Source organism: Oncorhynchus mykiss, chromosome 18 (genome assembly GCF_057628025.1).
Source record: "Oncorhynchus mykiss isolate SJ-2025 chromosome 18, ASM5762802v1, whole genome shotgun sequence".
In the NCBI taxonomy this organism is placed as follows: domain Eukaryota; kingdom Metazoa; phylum Chordata; class Actinopteri; order Salmoniformes; family Salmonidae; genus Oncorhynchus; species Oncorhynchus mykiss.
The window spans coordinates 57140138-57161004 of record NC_143039.1 but is presented as its reverse complement, the minus strand read 5'-3'; the positions used below and the strand labels follow the sequence as shown (position 1 = coordinate 57161004).

Here is a 20867-nt window from a genome sequence, read left to right as displayed (position 1 = left end):
TAAAAACAAGTTCTAGCTCTACACCAATCGACTCCTTAGATTAAAAAATAGTAACACTATATACAAAAAAACAGATGGAAAAAGAGGGAAACAAAACACCCCAAACTAAGAATAATACACTTATCTAGAACAGATTGCAGAGTATTGACAGGATTTATAGTGTCTGATAGACACTTGACATTTTCTGTCTCGAGTCCTCTAAGAAACACAAATGAGATTAAGGGCCACAGAGGACTTCACCTCATCAAAAAGTTAAACTGGTATCAAGGGCCTCTTTAGGAGCAGATTTGCCTCAAAGGGCCTTACTTTTAGCAGCTGTTATGTGTTGATCGTGTTACAGTCTTAGCCACAGTCGTCTGAGCCCAACTCCGTTGGTGTGTCACTGGTCACAAAAGGATAGCTGGTCACGTGGATACGTGGATCTTTTTAGAAGGATCCACTGGATGCATCCCAAATGACACCCTATTCCCTTTACAGTTCACTGTTTAACCAAAAGTTATATGTACTCTGGTCAAAAGTAGTGCACTAAAAAGGGAATAGGGTGCCATTTGGGACACATACACTGTGGTTAGGTGATTATAGTGCGGTCTTTGTCTTGTAAACACACGTCTGTTCAGCATCTTCATTGATTAATTAATTGATTGTTCAGAATCACCTTATATGCACATTTAACTCTGGATCCATTAGTCTAGTACTGAAAATAGAGAAGGAAAACAATATATACAGTGGGGCAAAAAAGTATTTAGTCAGCCACCAATTGTGCAAGTTCTCCCACTTAAAAAGATGAGAGGCCTGTAATTTTCATCATAGATACACTTCAACTATGACAGACAAAATGAGAAAAAAAATCCAGAATTTCACATTGTAGGATTTTTTATGAATTTATTTGCAAATTATGGTGGAAAATAAGTATTTGGTCAATAACAAAAGTTTATCTCAATACTTTGTTATATACCCTTTGTTGGCAATGACAGAGGTCAAACGTTTTCTGTAAGTCTTCACAAGGTTTTCACACACTGTTGCTGGTATTTTGGCCCATTCCTCCATGCAGATCTCCTCTAGAGCAGTGATGTTTTGGGGCTGTTGCTGGGCAACACAGACTTTCAACTCCCTACAAAGATTTTCTATGGGGTTGAGATCTGGAGACTGGCTAGGCCACTCCAGGACCTTGAAATGCTTCTTACGAAGCCACTCCTTTGTTGCCCGGGCAGTGTGTTTGGGATCATTGCCATGCTGAAAGACCCAGCCAGGTTTCATCTTCAATGCCTTTGATGATGGAAGGAGGTTTTCACTCAGAATCTCACGATTACATGGCCCCATTCATTCTTTCCTTTACACGAATCAGTCGTCCTGGTCCCTTTGCAGAAAAACAGCCCCAAAGCATGATGTTTCCACCCTCATGCTTCACAGTAGGTATGGTGTTCTTTGGATGCAACTCAGCATTCTTTGTCCTCCAAATACGACGAGTTGAGTTTTTACCAAAAAGTTATATTTTGGTTTCATCTGACCATATGACATTCTCCCAATCTTCTTCTGGATCATCCAAATGCTCTCTAGCAAACTTCAGACGGGCCTGGACATGTACTGGCTTAAGCAGAGGGACACTTCTGGCACTGCAGGATTTGAGTCCCTGGCGGCGTAGTGTGTTACTGATGGTAGGCTTTGTTACTTTGGTCCCAGCTCTCTGCAGGTCATTCACTAGGTCCCCCCGTGGGGTTCTGGGATTTTTGCTCACCGTTCTTGTGATCATTTTGACCCCACGGGGTGAAATCTTGCGTGGAGCCCCAGATCGAGGGAGATTATCAGTGGTCTTGTATGTCTTCCATTTCCTAATAATTGCTCCCAAAATTGATTTCTTCAAACCAAGCTGCTTACATATTGCAGATTCAGTCTTCCCAGCCTGGTGCAGGTCTACAATTTTGTTTCTGGTGTCCTTTGACAGCTCTTTGGTCTTGGCCATAGTGGAGTTTGTAGTGTGACTGTTTGAGGTTGTGTAAAGGTGTCTTTTATACTGATAACAAGTTCAAACAGGTGCCATTAATACAGGTAACGAGTGGAGGACAGAGGAGCCTCTTAAAGAAGAAGTTACAGGTCTGTGAGAGCTAGAAATCGTGCTTGTTTCTTATTTTCCACCATAATTTGCAAATAAATTCATTAAAAATCCTACAATGTGATTTTCTGGATTATTTTTTCTCATTTTGTCTGTCATAGTTGAAGTGTACCTATGATGAAAATTACAGGCCTCTCCCATCTTTTTAAGTGGGAGAACTTGCACAATTGGTGGCTGACTAAATACTTTTTTGCCCCACTATGTGTGCATTTATGGCATGATTAATCTACATTTACAGTGCCCTCGGAATGTTTTCAGACCTTTCTCCTTTTCCAAATTTTATTACGTTACAGCCTTATTCTAAGATCGATTAAATTACATATTTTCCTCATCAATCTACAAACAATAACTCATAATTTTATTTTTTTATATTTTTCACCTTTATTTAACCAATTTGAAAACAAGTTCTCATTTACAATTGCGACCTGGCCAAGATGAAGCAAAGCAGCTCGACACATACAACAACACAGAGTTACACATGGAGTAAAACAAACATACAGTCAATAATACAGTAGAAAAATAAGTCTATATACAATGTGAGCAAATGAGGTGAGATAAGGGAGGTAAAGGCAAAAAAAGGCCATGGTGGCGAAGTAAATACCATATAGCAAGTAAAACACTGGAATTTGCAGTGGAAGATTTGCAGTGGAAGAATGTCTAAAGTAGAGATAGAAATAATGGGGTGCAAAGGAGCAAAATAAATAAATACAGTAGGGGGAGAGGTAGTTGTTTGGGCTAATTTTATAGATGGGCTATGTACAGGTGCAGTAGTGTGTGTGCTGCTCTGACAGCTGGTGCTTAAAGCTAGTGAGGGAGATAAGTGTTTCCAGTTTCAGAGATTTTTGTAGTTCGTTCCAGTCATTGGCAGCAGAGAACTGGAAGGAGAGGTGGCCAAAGGAAGAATTGGTTTTGGGGGTGACCAGAGAGATATATCTGCTGGAGCGCGTGCTACAGGTGGGTGATGCTATGGTGACCATCGAGCTGAGATAAGGGGGGACTTTACCTAGCAGGGTCTTGTAGATGACCTGGAGCCAGTGGGTTTGGCAACGAGTATGAAGTGAGGGCCAGCCAACGAGAGCGTACAGGTCACAGTGGTGTGTAGTATATAGGGCTTTGGTGACAAAACGGATGGCACTGTGATAGACTGCATCCAATTAATTGAGTAGGGTATTGGAGGCTATTTTGTAAATGACATCGCCGAAGTCGAGGATCGGTAGGATGGTCAGTTTTACAAGGGTATGTTTGGCAGCATGAGTGAAGGATGCTTTGTTGCGAAATAGGAAGCAAATTCTAGATTTAACTTTGGATTGGAGATGTTTGATGTGAGTCTGGAAGGAGAGTTTACAGTCTAACCAGACACCTAGGTATTTGTAGTTGTCCACATATTCTAAGTCAGAATCGTCCAGAGTAGTGATGTTGGACAGACGGGCAGGTGCAGGCAGCGATCGGTTGAAGAGCATGCATTTAGTTTTACTTGTATTTAAGAGCAATTGGAGTTCATGGATGGAGAGTTGAATGGCATTAAAGCTTGTCTGGAGGGTTGCTAACACAGTGTCCAAAAAAGGTCCAGAAGTATACAGAATGGTGTCGTCTGCGTAGAGGTGGATCAGAGACTCACCAGCAGCAAGAGCGACATCATTGATGTATACAGAGAAGGAGTCGGTCCAAGAATTGAACCCTGTGGCAGCCCCATAGAGACTGCCAGAGGCCCGGACAACAGGCCCTCCGATTTGACACACTGAACTCTATCAGATAAGTAGTTGGCGAGGCAATCATTTGAGAAACCAAGGCTATCGAGTCTCCCGGTGATGATGTGGTGATTGACAGGCCTTGGCCAGGTCAATGAATACGGCTGCACAGTATTGTTTCTTATCGATGGCGGTTAAGATATTGTTTAGGACCTTGAGTGTGGCTGAGGTGCACCAATGACCGGCTCTGAAACCAGATTGCATAGCGGAGAAGGTATGGTGGGATTCGAAATGGTTGGTAATCTGTTTGTTGACTTGGCTTTCGAAGACCTTAGAAAGGCAGGGTAGGATAGATATAGGTCTGTAGCAGTTTGGGTCAAGAGTGTCCCCCCATTTGAAGAGGGGGATGACTGCAGCTGCTTTCCAATCATTGGGAATCTCAGACGACAAGAAAGAGAGGTTGAACAGGCTAGTAATAGGGGTTGCAACCATTTCGGCAGATAATTTTAGAAAGAAAGGGTATATAGGGTGTATATAGGGTGTATATACCATTTCGGCAGATAATTTTAGAAAGAAAGGGTATATAGGGTGTATATAGGGTGTATATACCATTTCGGCAGATAATTTTAGAAAGAAAGGGTATATAGGGTGTATATAGGGTGTATATACCATTTCGGCAGATAATTTTAGAAAGAAAGGGTATATAGGGTGTATATAGGGTGTATATACCATTTCGGCAGATAATTTTAGAAAGAAAGGGTATATAGGGTGTATATTGGTTTCTAGCTTCCCTGAAAAGTTGCATATCACGGGGGTTGTTCGATGCTAATGCAGAACGCCATAGGATGTTTTTGTGTTGGTTAAGGGCAGTCTGGTCTGGAGAGAACCAAGGGCTATATCTGTTCCTGGTTCTAAATTTTTTGAATGGGGAATGCGTATTTAAGATGGTGAGGAAGGCATTTAAAAAAAATTAACCAGGCATCCTCTACTGACGGGATGAGATCAATATCCTTCCAGGATACCCCGGCCAGGTCGATTAGAAAGGCCTGCTCGCTGAAGTGTTTCAGGGAGCGTTTGACAGTGATGAGTGGAGGTCGTTTGACCGCTGACCCATTACGGATGCAGGCCATGAGGCAGTGATTGCTGAGATCTTGGTTGGAAACAGCAAAGGTGTATTTAGAGGGCAAGATGGTAAGGATGATATCTATGAGGGTGCCCGTGTTTACGGCTTTGGGGTGGTACCTGGTAGGTTCATTGATAATTTGTGTGAGATTGAGGGCATCAAGCTTAGATTGTAGGATGGCTGGGGTGTTAAGTATGTTCCAGTTTAGTCGCTTAGCAGCACGAGCTCTGAAGATAGATGGGGGGCAATCAGTTTACATATGGTTTCCAGAGCACAGCTGGGGGCAGAGGGTGGTCTATAGCAGGCGTCAACGGTGAGAGACTTGTTTTTAGGGAGGTGGATTTTTAAGAGTAGAAGTTCAAATTGTTTGGGTACAGACCTGGATAGTAGGACAGAACTCTGCAGGCTATCTTTGTAGTAGATTGCAACACCGCCCCCTTTGGCCGTTCTATCTTGTCTGAAAATGTTGTAGTAAGGGATGGATATTTCAGAATTTTTGGTGGTCTTCCTAAGCCAGGATTCAGACACCGCTAGAACATCCGGGTTGGCACAGTGTTCTAAAGCAGTGAATAAAACAAACTTAGGGAGGAGGTTTCTAATGTTAACATGCATGAAACCAAGGCTATTACGGTTACAGAAGTCATCAAAAGAGAGTGCCTGGGGAATAGGAGTGGAGCTAGGCACTGTAGGGCCTGGATTCACCTCTACGTCACCAGAGGAACAGAGGAGGAGTAGGATAAGGGTACGGCTAAAAGCTATGAGAATTGGTCGTCTAGAACGTCCGGAACAGAGAGTAAAAGGAGGTTTCTGGGGGCAAAAAAATAGCTTCAAGGTATAATGTACAGACCAAGGTATGGTTGGATATGAATACAGTGGAGGTAAACCTAGGTATGAGTGATGATGAGAGAGACATTGTCTCTAGAAACATCATCGAAACCAGGTGATTTCATTGCATGTGTGGGTGGTGGAACTGAAAGGTTGGATAAGGTATAATGAGCAGGGCTAGAGGCTCTACAGTGAAATAAGCCAATAAAAACCAGAACAGCAATGGACAAGGCATTTTGAAATTAAGGAGAGCCATGCTTAGTCGAGTGATCATAAGGGTCCAGTGAGAAGTGAGGTTGGTTGGGGTCACGGCGATTCAGACAGCTAGCCGGGCCATCGGTAGCAAGCTGGCAGAGGATGGAGGTCTGTTTTTAGCCACCTCGTGCGTTTCCGTCGGTAGATTAGTGGGGTACCGTGTGGTAGAGGAGATCAATCCAATTGGAAAAATAGATATAGTTATAGTGACTCAAGAAAAAATTGTCCGATAGACCTATTCAGATAGCAGCCGATAAGACAGCTAACGATTAGCGGGCCGCAGATGGGCGTTCAGGTAACTTCGTGACGGAGGGGCCAGTTGGATAACTCCCTCCGGCAGATAACGTCGGTAGTCCAGTCATAAAGGCCCGGTGGGGCTCCGAATCAGCAGTAAAACGGGTCCGGATAGGTGATTGTAGCTCAGGAGTGGCTGATGGAACTATTCATCTGGCTAGCTCCGGAATAAATGATGTTTGCTCTGGGATCGACGTAAGCCAATAGTCACACAGATAGCAGCTAGCTAGTTGCGAGATCCAGGTGTAAATGTCCAGAGCTTGCGGTAGAAATCTGGCGATATGGAGAGAAAAATAGGTCCGGTATGTTCTGGTCTGAGTCGCGTTATACAAAACTGGCGATAGCTTTTCGAGCTAAAGGATAGCTGATGACCACAAACCGTGGTTAGCTGAATACTAATGTTAGCCAGTAAACTGGCTAGCTTCTGGCTAGCTTCTGGTTAGCTTCTGGCTAGCTTCTGGTTAGCTTCTGGCTAGCTTCTATTGTGGATTTCATATTTGAGGTAAATAATAATTTTTTTTATGTGGAAAAAGGGGTCTGAATACTTTCCGAGTGCACCGTATTTAAGCTTCAGCACGTTTGTTTTAAGAACACGTATATTTCTGTAATAATAAGTTGAAACTGACCGAAAAGTGGGTAAAATAATACAATTATACTTTTTCAATTATTTGTGGTTATTAGATTTGAATTAATTAGATGCAATAATTTTATAATCTTAGTAAGTATGTATCATTGGCACATGCATTGGTCAAAACTGAAGTCACATTGTCAAAACTCTTCACACAGTCAGCGAAACTGTGAATAATTTTTCATTGCTTTCACACAAAATGCATTCAATGACTACATTCTCCGAAATTGATTAGCTCTTTTCTCATTCATACTCCACCACCTGCAAAACTATATATTTCCAGCACGTTTTCAAATGCTGACACACTGTTTCCAAAACTGTTAAAAACACATTCAAAACAAAATGATGGCAAATGTTGTGCATTTCTGCAGTAACCAGATTAAAACATATAGAACATCTCAGCAGAATATTTAATCATTCCAAACACAGCTGATTGCAATTTCAGCTGAAAGCCTACCCAAGTTTCCTGTTTTTAGTCTCATTACCAAACATACAAAAGAGGACAGCTTTGGAATGATTTAGTTTAGAAACATGGATCAAAGCTTGGTTGGTGGGGAAAGAAGAGTGGCAGGGAGAGGGAGAATGCGTGGAGGACAAAGGAGAGGAAGACCAAGAGCTGGGGTCTCTGATGAGATAAGGGCCCCAATTATTGACCATGTTGTAAACCATGGTCTCTCTTTGAGAGAGGCCGGTTTAAGGGTGCAACCAAATCTGCAGCTTTCAACAATTGCATCAATAGTACACATTTTCTGGCAAAACAACAGGTGAGATGTGCATCCTTCAATGATAATTTAACTACATATTACAGTACAATACAGTATGGTCACATTTTTACATGTACTGACATTTTGAAATATATTGATTGGTTTGTGTTTTTCAGTAGGATCCAAAGGTTGTCTCCCACGGGAGGGAGAGGCAGAATATTATCAGATGCACAGGAAATTGCCATTGTTGACATGGTAATTGGCAACAATGCAATAAAACTGCTGGAATTTCAGGACAAAGTGCTGGTAGACAATATCACTTTTGGGAATGTGAATATGGTCCTAGAAAAACATAAAATAAGGATGAGGTACACTGTACCCTTTGAGAGAAACGGTGTACGTGTGAAAGAACTCCGGTATCAATATCTCCAGGTAAGATGTCTGTTCAATAACCAAACAGGGTACATACACAGCTATGCACAATGTAAAGTACTGTAAAACTGTGGATTTACTGTATTTTAGAGAGTAATGGAGATTGAAGCCAGGTAAACTACACATACATTCATATTTGTTGATGAAAATGGATTCAACCTGGCAAAAACACACAGCAGGGGAAGAAATGTGATTGGACAGAGAGCAACCGTGGATGTCCCAAGCCAGAGAGGAGCTAACATCACAATGTGTGCAGCACTGTCCAATGATGGTTTGCTGTTAAACAAACCACTCATTGGCCCCTACAATACAGAGAGGCTCATTTATTGACTGGATGACCTGAATAATCGACTTGTGCCAGCGGAGGAGAGAGGGGCAAGAAACTACCCTACTTTCGTTGTTGTGTGGGATAATGTGGCATTCCAACACTCTGCTGCAGTCACAGACTGGTTTGCTGCCCATCCCAGGATGTCAGTACTGTTCCTGCCTCCATACTCCCCCTTCCTAAACCCCATAGAGGAGTTTTTCTCTGTGTGGAGGTGGAAGGTTTATGACCAACATCCACATGACCAGATGTCCTTACTGGATGCCATGAATGAAGGGTGTGGAGACACTTCTCCTGAAGACTGCCAGGGTGTAGAGACACTTCTCCTGAAGACTGCCAGGGTGTGGAGACACTTCTCCTGAAGACTGCCAGGGTGTGGAGACACTTCTCCTGAAGACTGGCAGGGTGTGGAGACACTTCTCCTGAAGACTGCCAGGGTGTGGAAACACTTCTCCTGAAGACTGCCAGGGTGTGGAGACACTTCTCCTGAAGACTGCCAGGGTGTGGAGACACTTCTCCTGAAGACTGCCAGGGTGTGGAGACACTTCTCCTGAAGACTGGCAGGGTGTGGAGACACTTCTCTTGAAGACTGCCAGGGTGTGGAGACACTTCTCCTGAAGACTGGCAGGGTGTGGAGACACTTCTCCTGAAGACTGCCAGGGTGTGGAGACACTTCTCCTGAAGACTGCTAGGGTGTGGAGACACTTCTCCTGAAGACTGCCAGGGTGTGGAGACACTTCTCCTGAAGAATGCCAGGGTGTGGAGACACTTCTCCTGAAGACTGCCAGGGTGTGGAGACACTTCTCCTGAAGACTGCCAGGGTGTGGAAACACTTCTCTTGAAGACTGCCAGGGTGTGGAGACACTTCTCCTGAAGACTGCCAGGGTGTGGAGACACTTCTCCTGAAGACTGCCAGGGTGTGGAGACACTTCTCCTGAAGACTGCTAGGGTGTGGAGACACTTCTCCTGAAGACTGCTAGGGTGTGGAGACACTTCTCCTGAAGACTGCCAGGGTGTGGAGACACTTCTCCTGAAGACTGCCAGGGTGTGGAGACACTTCTCCTGAAGAATGCCAGGGTGTGGAGACACTTCTCCTGAAGACTGCCAGGGTGTGGAGACACTTCTCCTGAAGACTGCCGGGGTGTGGAAACACTTCTCTTGAAGACTGCCAGGGTGTGGAGACACTTCTCCTGAAGACTGCCAGGGTGTGGAGACACTTCTCCTGAAGACTGCCGGGGTGTGGAGACACTTCTCCTGAACACTGCCAGGGTGTGGAGACACTTCTCCTGAAGACTGCCAGGGTGTGGAGACACTTCTCCTGAAGACTGGCAGGGTGTGGAGACACTTCTCTTGAAGACTGCCAGGGTGTGGAGACACTTCTCCTGAAGACTGGCAGGGTGTGGAGACACTTCTCCTGAAGACTGCCAGGGTGTGGAGACACTTCTCCTGAAGACTGCTAGGGTGTGGAGACACTTCTCCTGAAGACTGCCAGGGTGTGGAGACACTTCTCCTGAAGAATGCCAGGGTGTGGAGACACTTCTCCTGAAGACTGCCAGGGTGTGGAGACACTTCTCCTGAAGACTGCCGGGGTGTGGAAACACTTCTCTTGAAGACTGCCAGGGTGTGGAGACACTTCTCCTGAAGACTGCCAGGGTGTGGAGACACTTCTCCTGAAGACTGCCAGGGTGTGGAGACACTTCTCCTGAAGACTGCTAGGGTGTGGAGACACTTCTCCTGAAGACTGCTAGGGTGTGGAGACACTTCTCCTGAAGACTGCCAGGGTGTGGAGACACTTCTCCTGAAGACTGCCAGGGTGTGGAGACACTTCTCCTGAAGAATGCCAGGGTGTGGAGACACTTCTCCTGAAGACTGCCAGGGTGTGGAGACACTTCTCCTGAAGACTGCCGGGGTGTGGAAACACTTCTCTTGAAGACTGCCAGGGTGTGGAGACACTTCTCCTGAAGACTGCCAGGGTGTGGAGACACTTCTCCTGAAGACTGCCAGGGTGTGGAGACACTTCTCCTGAAGACTGCTAGGGTGTGGAGACACTTCTCCTGAAGACTGCTAGGGTGTGGAGACACTTCTCCTGAAGACTGCCAGGGTGTGGAAACACTTCTCCTGAAGACTGCCAGGGTGTGGAGACACTTCTCCTGAAGACTGCCAGGGTGTGGAGACACTTCTCCTGAAGACTGCCAGGGTGTGGAGACACTTCTCCTGAAGACTGCCAGGGTGTGGAGACACTTCTCCTGAAGACTGCTAGGGTGTGGAGACACTTCTCCTGAAGACTGCCAGGGTGTGGAGACACTTCTCCTGAAGACTGCTAGGGTGTGGAGACACTTCTCCTGAAGACTGCTAGGGTGTGGAGACACTTCTCCTGAAGACTGCCAGGGTGTGGAAACACTTCTCCTGAAGACTGCCAGGGTGTGAAAACACTTCTCCTGAAGACTGCCAGGGTGTGGAGACACTTCTCCTGAAGACTGCCAGGGTGTGGAGACACTTCTCCTGAAGACTGCCAGGGTGTGGAGACACTTCTCCTGAAGACTGCCAGGGTGTGGAGACACTTCTCCTGAAGACTGCCAGGGTGTGGAGACACTTCTCCTGAAGACTGGCAGGGTGTGGAGACACTTCTCCTGAAGACTGCCAGGGTGTGGAGACACTTCTCCTGAAGACTGCCAGGGTGTGGAAACACTTCTCCTGAAGACTGCCAGGGTGTGGAGACACTTCTCCTGAAGACTGCCAGGGTGTGGAGACACTTCTCCTGAAGACTGCCAGGGTGTGGAGACACTTCTCCTGAAGACTGCCAGGGTGTGGAGACACTTCTCCTGAAGACTGCCAGGGTGTGGAGACACTTCTCCTGAAGACTGCCAGGGTGTGGAGACACTTCTCCTGAAGACTGCTAGGGTGTGGAGACACTTCTCCTGAAGACTGCCAGGGTGTGGAAACACTTCTCCTGAAGACTGCCAGGGTGTGAAAACACTTCTCCTGAAGACTGCCAGGGTGTGGAGACACTTCTCCTGAAGACTGCCAGGGTGTGGAGACACTTCTCCTGAAGACTGCCAGGGTGTGGAGACACTTCTCCTGAAGACTGCCAGGGTGTGGAGACACTTCTCCTGAAGACTGCCAGGGTGTGGAGACACTTCTCCTGAAGACTGGCAGGGTGTGGAGACACTTCTCCTGAAGACTGCCAGGGTGTGGAGACACTTCTCCTGAAGACTGCCAGGGTGTGGAAACACTTCTCCTGAAGACTGCCAGGGTGTGGAGACACTTCTCCTGAAGACTGCCAGGGTGTGGAGACACTTCTCCTGAAGACTGCCAGGGTGTGGAGACACTTCTCCTGAAGACTGCCAGGGTGTGGAGACACTTCTCCTGAAGACTGCCAGGGTGTGGAAACACTTCTCCTGAAGACTGCCAGGGTGTGGAGACACTTCTCCTGAAGACTGCCAGGGTGTGGAGACACTTCTCCTGAAGACTGCCAGGGTGTGGAGACACTTCTCCTGAAGACTGCCAGGGTTGGATTAGACATTCCAGAAGATACTTTCCAAGATGCATCGCCAGAGAAAACATAAGATGTGATGTTGATGAGAACTTGTGGCCAAATGCAGTAGAGAGGGAGAACTAGAACCCTCACAGTACTGTACAGTATGGGTGTGATACTACACATGTTGATGAGAATTTGAACCCTCACAGTACTGTACAGTATGAGTGATTATACTATACATGTTGATGAGAACTAGAACCCTCACAGTACTGTACAGTATGAGTGTTATACTACACATGTTGATGAGAACTAGAACCCTCACAGTACTGGACAGTATGAGTGTTAAATTACACATGTTGATGAGAACTAGAACCCTCACAGTACTGTACAGTATGAGTGTTATACTATACATATTGATGAGAACTAGAGCCCTCACAGTACTGTACAGTATGAGTGTTATACTACACATGTTGATGAGAACTAGAACCCTCACAGTACTGTACAGTATGAGTGTTATACTATACATATTGATGAGAACTAGAACCCTCACAGTACTGTACAGTATGAGTGTTATACTACACATGTTGATGAGAACTAGAACCCTCACAGTACTGTACAGTATGAGTGTTATACTACACATGTTGATGAGAACTAGAACCCTCACAGTACTGTACAGTATGAGTGTTATACTACACATGTTGATGAGAACTAGAACCCTCACAGTACTGTACAGTATGAGTGTTATACTACACATGTTGATGAGAACTAGAACCCTCACAGTACTGTACAGTATGAGTGTTATACTACACATGTTGATGATAACTAGAACCCTCACAGTACTGTACAGTATGAGTGTTATACTATACATATTGATGAGAACTAGAGCCCTCACAGTACTGTACAGTATGAGTGTTATACTACACATGTTGATGAGAACTAGAACCCTCACAGTACTGTACAGTATGAGTGTTATACTATACATATTGATGAGAACTAGAACCCTCACAGTACTGTACAGTATGAGTGTTATACTACACATGTTGATGAGAACTAGAACCCTCACAGTACTGTACAGTATGAGTGTTATACTACACATGTTGATGAGAACTAGAACCCTCACAGTACTGTACAGTATGAGTGTTATACTACACATGTTGATGAGAACTAGAACCCTCACAGTACTGTACAGTATGAGTGTTATACTACACATGTTGATGAGAACTAGAACCCTCACAGTACTGTACAGTATGAGTGTTATACTATACATATTGATGAGAACTAGAACCCTCACAGTACTGTACAGTATGAGTGTTATACTACACATGTTGATGAGAACTAGAACCCTCACAGTACTGTACAGTATGAGTGTTATACTACACATGTTGATGAGAACTAGAACCCTCACAGTACTGTACAGTATGAGTGTTATACTACACATGTTGATGAGAACTAGAACCCTCACAGTACTGTACAGTATGAGTGTTATACTACACATGTTGATGATAACTAGAACCCTCACAGTACTGTACAGTATGAGTGTTATACTACACATGTTGATGAGAACTAGAACCCTCACAGTACTGTACAGTATGAGTGATTATATTATACATGTTGATGATGTTTTTTAAGTATTTTTATTGCAGCCCTGGAATTTCAGGAATTAGTTTTTTGTTTCAACTTTTTATTTTTCACAGGTAAATTACTATATGCAAAGATATAGAAAAGATAAAGGCTATTGAAGCAAATTGCTGCATTTCTGATTCATTGTTGTTACATGTACTTCAGTACAGTCAATAAAGTGAAAAGGTCTTATTCTTATTCTATAATGATGTGAAAATCATTCAAACTGCAAAGGGAAAAAGTTCATCATTTAAGTAATGCTCCATGTTAGTGTTTTTTAGGTCAGTGTGTTATGAGTGACGATGTACGCTTTCTGAGTGAGAATTGTTGCCAGTGTTCTGGTCCAACAAGCTTATTTTGAGACATGTATAAAGTGTTTTGGTGGTTTGGGGGAGTTTTGGAGGTGAGATGAACTGTTTGGCCAAGATGCATGTTGGTGATGCAGACTGTGTGAAGAGTTTGGAAAAAGTGGCTTCGGTATTGAGCGACGCTTGTTAGCAATTGAAAAAAAAACTGTAAGAGCTGTCAATAAGAGCATGGCCGTTGATTGATCAATTATTAGAATATCTGCAAAATGTACACCTAATTAAATATTGAAATAATTGCTTAATTAACTCAGGAACCACAACTGTGGAAGCACCTGCTTTCCTTGTATCCCTTTGTATCCCTCATTTACTTAGCTGTTTCTGTTGTTTTGTACATGTACGTTGGTGTGTGATGCCACTGCAGTTAAGTATTCCTATATCAAACATCGGTTAACTGATTGGTTGGTTAATTGGGTGCGATAAAGACAAGTACACAATCCTCGCTGGAAATAAACATTTACACACAAAACATCAGGAACAAAATAAATTAAATGTGTAGCGGCCATCTTTGTGAATTCTAAAAGTATGAGACAATATTTGATTAAAATAATGGTACATTATTTATTCATATAAACAATGAACCTTTTGGGGAAACTACTGTATGGCTAATCTTTAAGATTTAAAACTCGATTGATTTCTAAAAAAAACGTGTGTGTAAATGTAGACAAGGTGAACAGCAGAATACTTAGCATCTCTCTGCAGTCCCACTGTTTATGCTATTGGTATTATGTAGGCCAGGATGCTTGGTGGTCATTGATCAACTAATGGTTAGTAATGTGGAACAATACTATAGGTATTTGGTGTTGTTTTTTTTTGACTGACTTGTTTGGACTGAATTGATATTAAATGTATTTCTTCTTTCAATTTGATATCCATAAAATATATATCTTATTATTCACTTGTAGACCTCTAGCAAGTGTGTCCACTAGACCTGATATTAACTAAAAACTTTTTCAATTGTTAAACTGAATAATATCAAATGATCCATCACTACTTGAAACTCTGATATGTTTATTTGGACATTGTTATTATTACTTTATTATTCTTTTTGGAACTTTATTAAGTAACATGTAGTGTGTTTCAAAGATCTCATAAAGTTTAGCCAATCATATCTTAGCAAGAAAATAACCTTAAGTGTGATCAAGCATATGTTTGTACTTAGTTAGTCCATCTACTTTGATTGTCCAATTAGAAAATATCGGTACCGCCTTCCCCTCTGCCATAAGGCTTATCCTGTGAACCATAATCAATACCATAATCAATATGGCTGAATGTCTGAAGATTAACATACGATAAGGTGGTTTGGCACATGGCGCCTCCCATTGAAATTCAACCTGTTGATCAAACTATACCAGAGTATCAGAGAATAAAACGTTTGGTTTCTTTCTTGTATTCTGACTCAAAGAAGAAAGTAATATGCAATCAACACCAGAAGAATATAACTTCAGTATTCCATTTATTTCAACATTTGATAATTGTAATTGAACCATTGCACTTAGCTACTCTGATATTATCATTGTAACACACTTGTGAAAGAGTTATAATCAGTCATTATAACCGAAGGCAGGTAGCAGGGGTTTCTAATGAGCAATAGATGTTTCTGATGTTTCACTGACCTACTAGTAAGGGTTATAATCAGTCATTCTCAGGGTATGCAGGGGTTATAGAAGTTTCTGATGTTTCACTGACCTACTAGTAAGGGTTATAATCAGTCATTCTCAGGGTATGCAGGGGTTATAGAAGTTTCTGATGTTTCACTGACCTACTAGTAAGGGTTATAATCAGTCATTCTCGGGGTATGCAGGGGTTATAGAAGTTTCTGATGTTTCACTGACCTACTAGTAAGCAAGTTGTTTTTAGCTGGGTTGTGTTGTCCATCATGGATTACAGTGTGGTGGTCTTCATTTTATGACAATGTTGGTATAACTTAACCCTTGTAAATGAGCTATTCTATTCTATCCTAGTCTGAAGTGAAGTCTAAGTTCTACTTTATTACCAGTGAAAATGTTGGGATTACGTGGGATTCATGTTGATTGATGTGAATTGAAGACAGGTGTTCTGAGTTTGTGTGCGACATAAATCACTGAAATAGGCCTAAGCAGGCTAAACCCGATTATTCTGAGATTTGAACTCTAATGTGCACGATATTGTTCATCATCCAGATCTAAGTGTTAAATTGAATTGACTCACCGGGTGTTGACGAACCAAACCAAACTAAACTTATCCGAGACTGTCCGCTACTACTTATTCATACTCTTATGCCAGAAAAGTATTTTGGATTACTTTTCTTTTGTTATTTTGTACTGTCTTTGTTTGTTCTTCTGTCAGCGGCACGGCACCATATGTCAATGACTAGGTGATGGTGGTTGGTGAGGCACATCAATCAAGGCTTTAATCTGCGAGAACATCACCATCTTGTTGCTGTCTGTCTGTTACACTCCTGGGATTTACAGAGTCAGATTAGAAATCTCACGTCGTCATAAATCTCCTGCCACAGTCGGCTGGTAGGGCGCTGTGCGGTGGGGTGGAGCCGGGCGAGTACGTGCTAGGGGTTGTACTGTAGGGGTGGGCCCAAGGACTCGGTATATAAGACTCATTCTACCAACATAGCCCCTACCTGCTCCGTACACCAGTTTGTTATCATATCCGTATCAATCGTTTAATTATTTATCTGGAATAATTTAACATAACGCTGAATTAATTAGGCTTAGCTCTGAGTTGATACGTAACATTGTCTCCAGGCTTCTTTTCTTTTCTTTTTTTGGCCTTCATCAGCCTTTTGTATGAGCCTACCTGCCTTCGGTGCAGTCGTTGGCCATCATGAACTACTGCATGCCTGACATGTATGAGATGCCTCATGGCGTAGGCGGTGGCTACCCGATGCAGGGCGGTGGGGAGTACTGCATGTATGGAGGTGATGGTCCCGGGGGTTACGGGCACTGTGAGCCCCAGCCCATGCACCAGATCCACCCTCCCTGCATGGAGCAGGCTTGGCCCCCCAGCCAGCCCTACGCCTGCTCCTACCCAGGACCCAACCCCGTGTTCAAAAGTGAATACTGCACCATGGAAGTGCCTCTCAGCCACTACAACCACCAGCCCGACTACTATTCTGAGGGGAAGCCTGACTTCTCCCACATGCAGTGGATGCAAGAGGTCAACAAGAAAGGTAGGGAGTTGGGACTAGGGAGCAGTACTTCTGGCTCTAGAACCGGGAAGTACTAGGGATTATTGTGATGGCATGACAAACTGAAAGGTAGGGACTAACCCGGTGGCGTGATGGGGTACCATCCTGACAGCTTGTGTTGGAATGCATGTGTAGAGACGTGCGACAGGTGCACAAATATGTCCTGTTGATGAAGGACAAAATCTGACCTGATATTGTTGGTATTTGATGTATGCTAGTCTAGTTTGGCTTGAACAGTGATTTATCTCCTTGCAAACCGTTTCAGTGTTGAACCTTGCTCGTATGTGTTTATATAATATCGTAGTGACTTTTGATACACTATAATCATAGTGATTCTGATACTATATGTTTATTAACACCTAAACACTGAGTACTGTGAGTTTATCGGTTGATAAGTCAACCCATAAGGGACCGTTTGTAGTTATGTACATTGAACTATGTATTCACTTTCAAACTAAGACCTCTTGAAGTTTAAAGGCAAATTCAGACCGCCAACATAGTACAAGTACATGGACTTTGAAAAGACTTGTTGGCAAACTTCTGAATTGTCAATATGTCTCTGCATTTGATTGTCCTGAACAGTGTTCTTAGTGTCTATCATAATGGTTTGCTATTAAATTCACGGGTGGGTATTAATTGTGTTGACAACCTGAGCTCCTTTGATCAGGCTTTAGTTTGGACTAGAGTAAATCCAAGTTGAGCTAAGGTGGCATACCGTGCCAGAACTGACCCGGAGCCAGAGAACCTGTTGCATTTTGTGCTTTGTGTGTGCTTTGTGTGTGCTTTGTGTGTGTGTGTGTGTGTGTGTGTGTGTGTGTATATTGATTGCTGGTACAAGGAGCAAGACTACAGACAGGGTAACAGAAGGCTGGAGCTTGCTGGTTGATGGCTTGGCCCTGACTCCCCTCGACTCGTATTGATCATTTATTGACCTCTGCCCCCACCCTGCTCCTCTCCTCCTACCCCCCTCCCCTCCCGCAGTCTGACGGCCCCCCTGCATGCCACCCTGCTCGTGTGTCCGGGCTGGATCACCTCTCTCAGTGGGCTAAGCCCCCAGCCTTGCCCTCACTGACCCTACCTTTTAAACTCTTGTTACCTCTGCTTCTTAACTTCTTAGTGCTACACACTTTAGGCCCCTTTGGAGAACTTTGTGTTGAAATGAATGATGTCAAACACATCTGGTGGAAATCACCTCTTTGTTTCTAAGTTGCTGTGTCTACAAAGATCATGTTCTGCTTGTGTTCAGACAGTAGTAAATGAGTACTTTATTGTCACACAGGGAAATCTGTCTGGTAACGATACAGGCGTTCCTAGCATACATAATTGGTTGTTTCTGAATGCTGTTTGTATCCAACATAAGTATAGTTGTGTCCCTGTTAACGGATCGTCAAAGACCTATATGGGGCGGCAGGTAGCCTAGTGGTTAGAGCATTGGGCCAGTGACCGAAAGGTTGCTGGATCGAATCCCTGGGGCTGACAAGGTAAAAATCTGTCGTTCTACACCTGAGCGAGGCAGTTAACCCACTGTTCCTTGCGCCCCGAAGACGTGAATATCGATTTTGGCACTCCTCTGATTCAGAGGGGTTGGGTTAAATGTGGAAGACACATTTCAGTTGAAGGCGTTCAGTTGTACAACTTTCCCTAAATGATGTGTTTGCGTTTGATTTCTTTCTGTCTTGTTAGGGTACATCCCCAGTTACCTGGACAAGGACGAGTTATGTGTAGTATGTGGGGATAAAGCTACAGGATATCACTATCGCTGTATCACCTGTGAAGGATGCAAGGTAATACCAACACCGGACATATGTATTAGTAACAGATGTAATAATACCAACACTTAACTCTCTGACATGGTTTCAGCAGTATCCATCAAAAAGGAACAATTCAATGAAATATCATTTTTTAGATCATTGTGTTCCGGAAATTCCCTTTCAAACATTGAGTTCATCTTTTTTTCCCAAAGGGTTTCTTCCGGCGGACGATCCAGAAGAACCTGAACCCGACGTACGCGTGTAAGTACGAGGCAAAGTGCGTCATCGATAAGGTGACCAGGAACCAGTGCCAGGAATGTCGCTTCAAGAAGTGCATCGCTGTCGGCATGGCAACAGACTGTAAGTAGTATTCTGCTTAGTTTATTTCCCCAGAATACCTTTAGAGAGAATGTTCCTTCTTCTAGAGTGAGATGTATAATACAATTATAATAATGTAGCGTTCATATTTAATTGAGAGGACATTCACTACCACCACTATGGCAGCTGGGGAAAAAACTGATTTAACAAATTAACTAACTAGCACTAGTTCTGATTGCTCTAAAAATGTGTCTCAATAAATATGCTCCAATCTACCTGAGAGATCTGTTAACTGAACTTGATAATCACGCTTGGCCTGCCAGGTGGCTCATCACGGAGAGCTGCTTAACCTACCTATTTCAGAGTACAGAGATAGGGAGAACTAATGTCATGACTCCTCATAACAGGAATAGACTGCCTCATTCATTACTCTTTACAAATACTCTTCTTCATTCTTGTTTTATTGTGCAATTTCTATCATGCTTTCTCTGTTTTTACTTCTGTTATCGGATTTGTATTATTATTTATCTATTGACAGATCATGTTTTTAATGATGGATGTTATCAGTGTAAATATCAGAGGCAGAGTGCATATGTTTTGAATTGTTTATTGTTTGTATTGTAAATTGTATGGAGCCATACTTCAGAACAATAGAACAGTTAATTTCTTAAAATAGCAGTGGCAGTTCTTAAAATACTTAGACTTAGACTTACTCTCTTGCTTCTTTGTGCGCTTGATCCCCTCCCTCTCAATCCCCTCGCCGTTCGTGACTCCTTGCTTCCTTCTTTGACCCTCTCTCGCCCTACCACTTCACCCTTCCCCCCAATCCCTAACACCTCCTCCTCCACCCCCTCCCATCCTCTACACCTCTACCACTCCCTCCCATCCTCTACACCTCCACCACTCCCTCCCATCCTCTACACCTCCACCACTCCCTCCCATCCTCTACACCTCCACCACTCCCTCCCATCCTCTACACCTCCACCACTCCCTCCCATCCTCTACACCTCCACCACTCCCTCCCAATTATATACCTCCACCACTCCCTCCCATCCTCTACACCTCCACCACTCCCTCCCATCCTCTACACCTCCACCGCTCCCTCCCATCCTCTACACCTCCACCCCTCCCTCCCATCCTCTACACCTCCACCACTCCCTCCCGTCCTCTACACCTCCACCACTCCCTCCCATCCTCTACACCTCCACCACTCCCTCCCATCCTCTACACCTCCACCATTCCCTCCCATTCTTTACACCTCCACCACTCCCTCCCATCCTCTACACCTCCACCGCTCCCTCCCATCCTCTACACCTCCACCACTCCCTCCCATCCTCTACACCTCCACCGCTCCCTCCCATCCTCTACACCTCCACCACTCCCTCCCATCCTCTACACTTCCACCGCTCCCTCCCATCCTCTACACCTCCACCACTCCCTCCCATCCTCTACACCTCCACCGCTCCCTCCCATCCTCTACACCTCCACCGCTCCCTCCCATCCTCTACACCTCCACCGCTCCCTCCCATCTTCTACACCTCCACCACTCCCTCCCAGTGGTGCTGGACGACAGCAAGCGGCTCGCCAAGCGGAAGTTGATCGAGGAGAACCGTGAGCGGCGGCGGAAGGATGAGCTCCAGAAGACGGTGTGGGACCGGCCTGAGCCGTCCCAGGAGGAGTGGGACCTGATCCGCATGGTCACCGAGGCCCACATGTCAACTAACGCCCAGGGCAACCACTGGAAACAGAAACGCAAGTTCTTGGTGA

General features: G+C 44.3%; 1 protein-coding gene across 12 annotated transcripts in view; it reads left to right on the top strand.

Moving 5' to 3' along the window:
- The window catches only part of LOC100135978 (thyroid hormone receptor beta), a 147002-nt gene that overhangs the window by 108506 nt on the left and 17629 nt on the right, over positions 1-20867 (top strand). For 8 of the 12 annotated variants that reach the window (XM_036953001.2, XM_090208852.1, XM_090208848.1 and 5 more), the window contains exons 6-8: positions 18715-18815; positions 18995-19142; positions 20658-20863. In XM_036953001.2, the coding sequence (XP_036808896.1) occupies positions 18715-18815; positions 18995-19142; positions 20658-20863 (455 nt within the window). Of the gene's footprint in view, positions 1-13874; positions 17014-18714; positions 18816-18994; positions 19143-20657; positions 20864-20867 lie in introns of those variants that run through there. The other 4 variants (XR_016488556.1, XM_036953000.2, XM_036952999.2 and 1 more) reach the window with 1 other exon arrangement.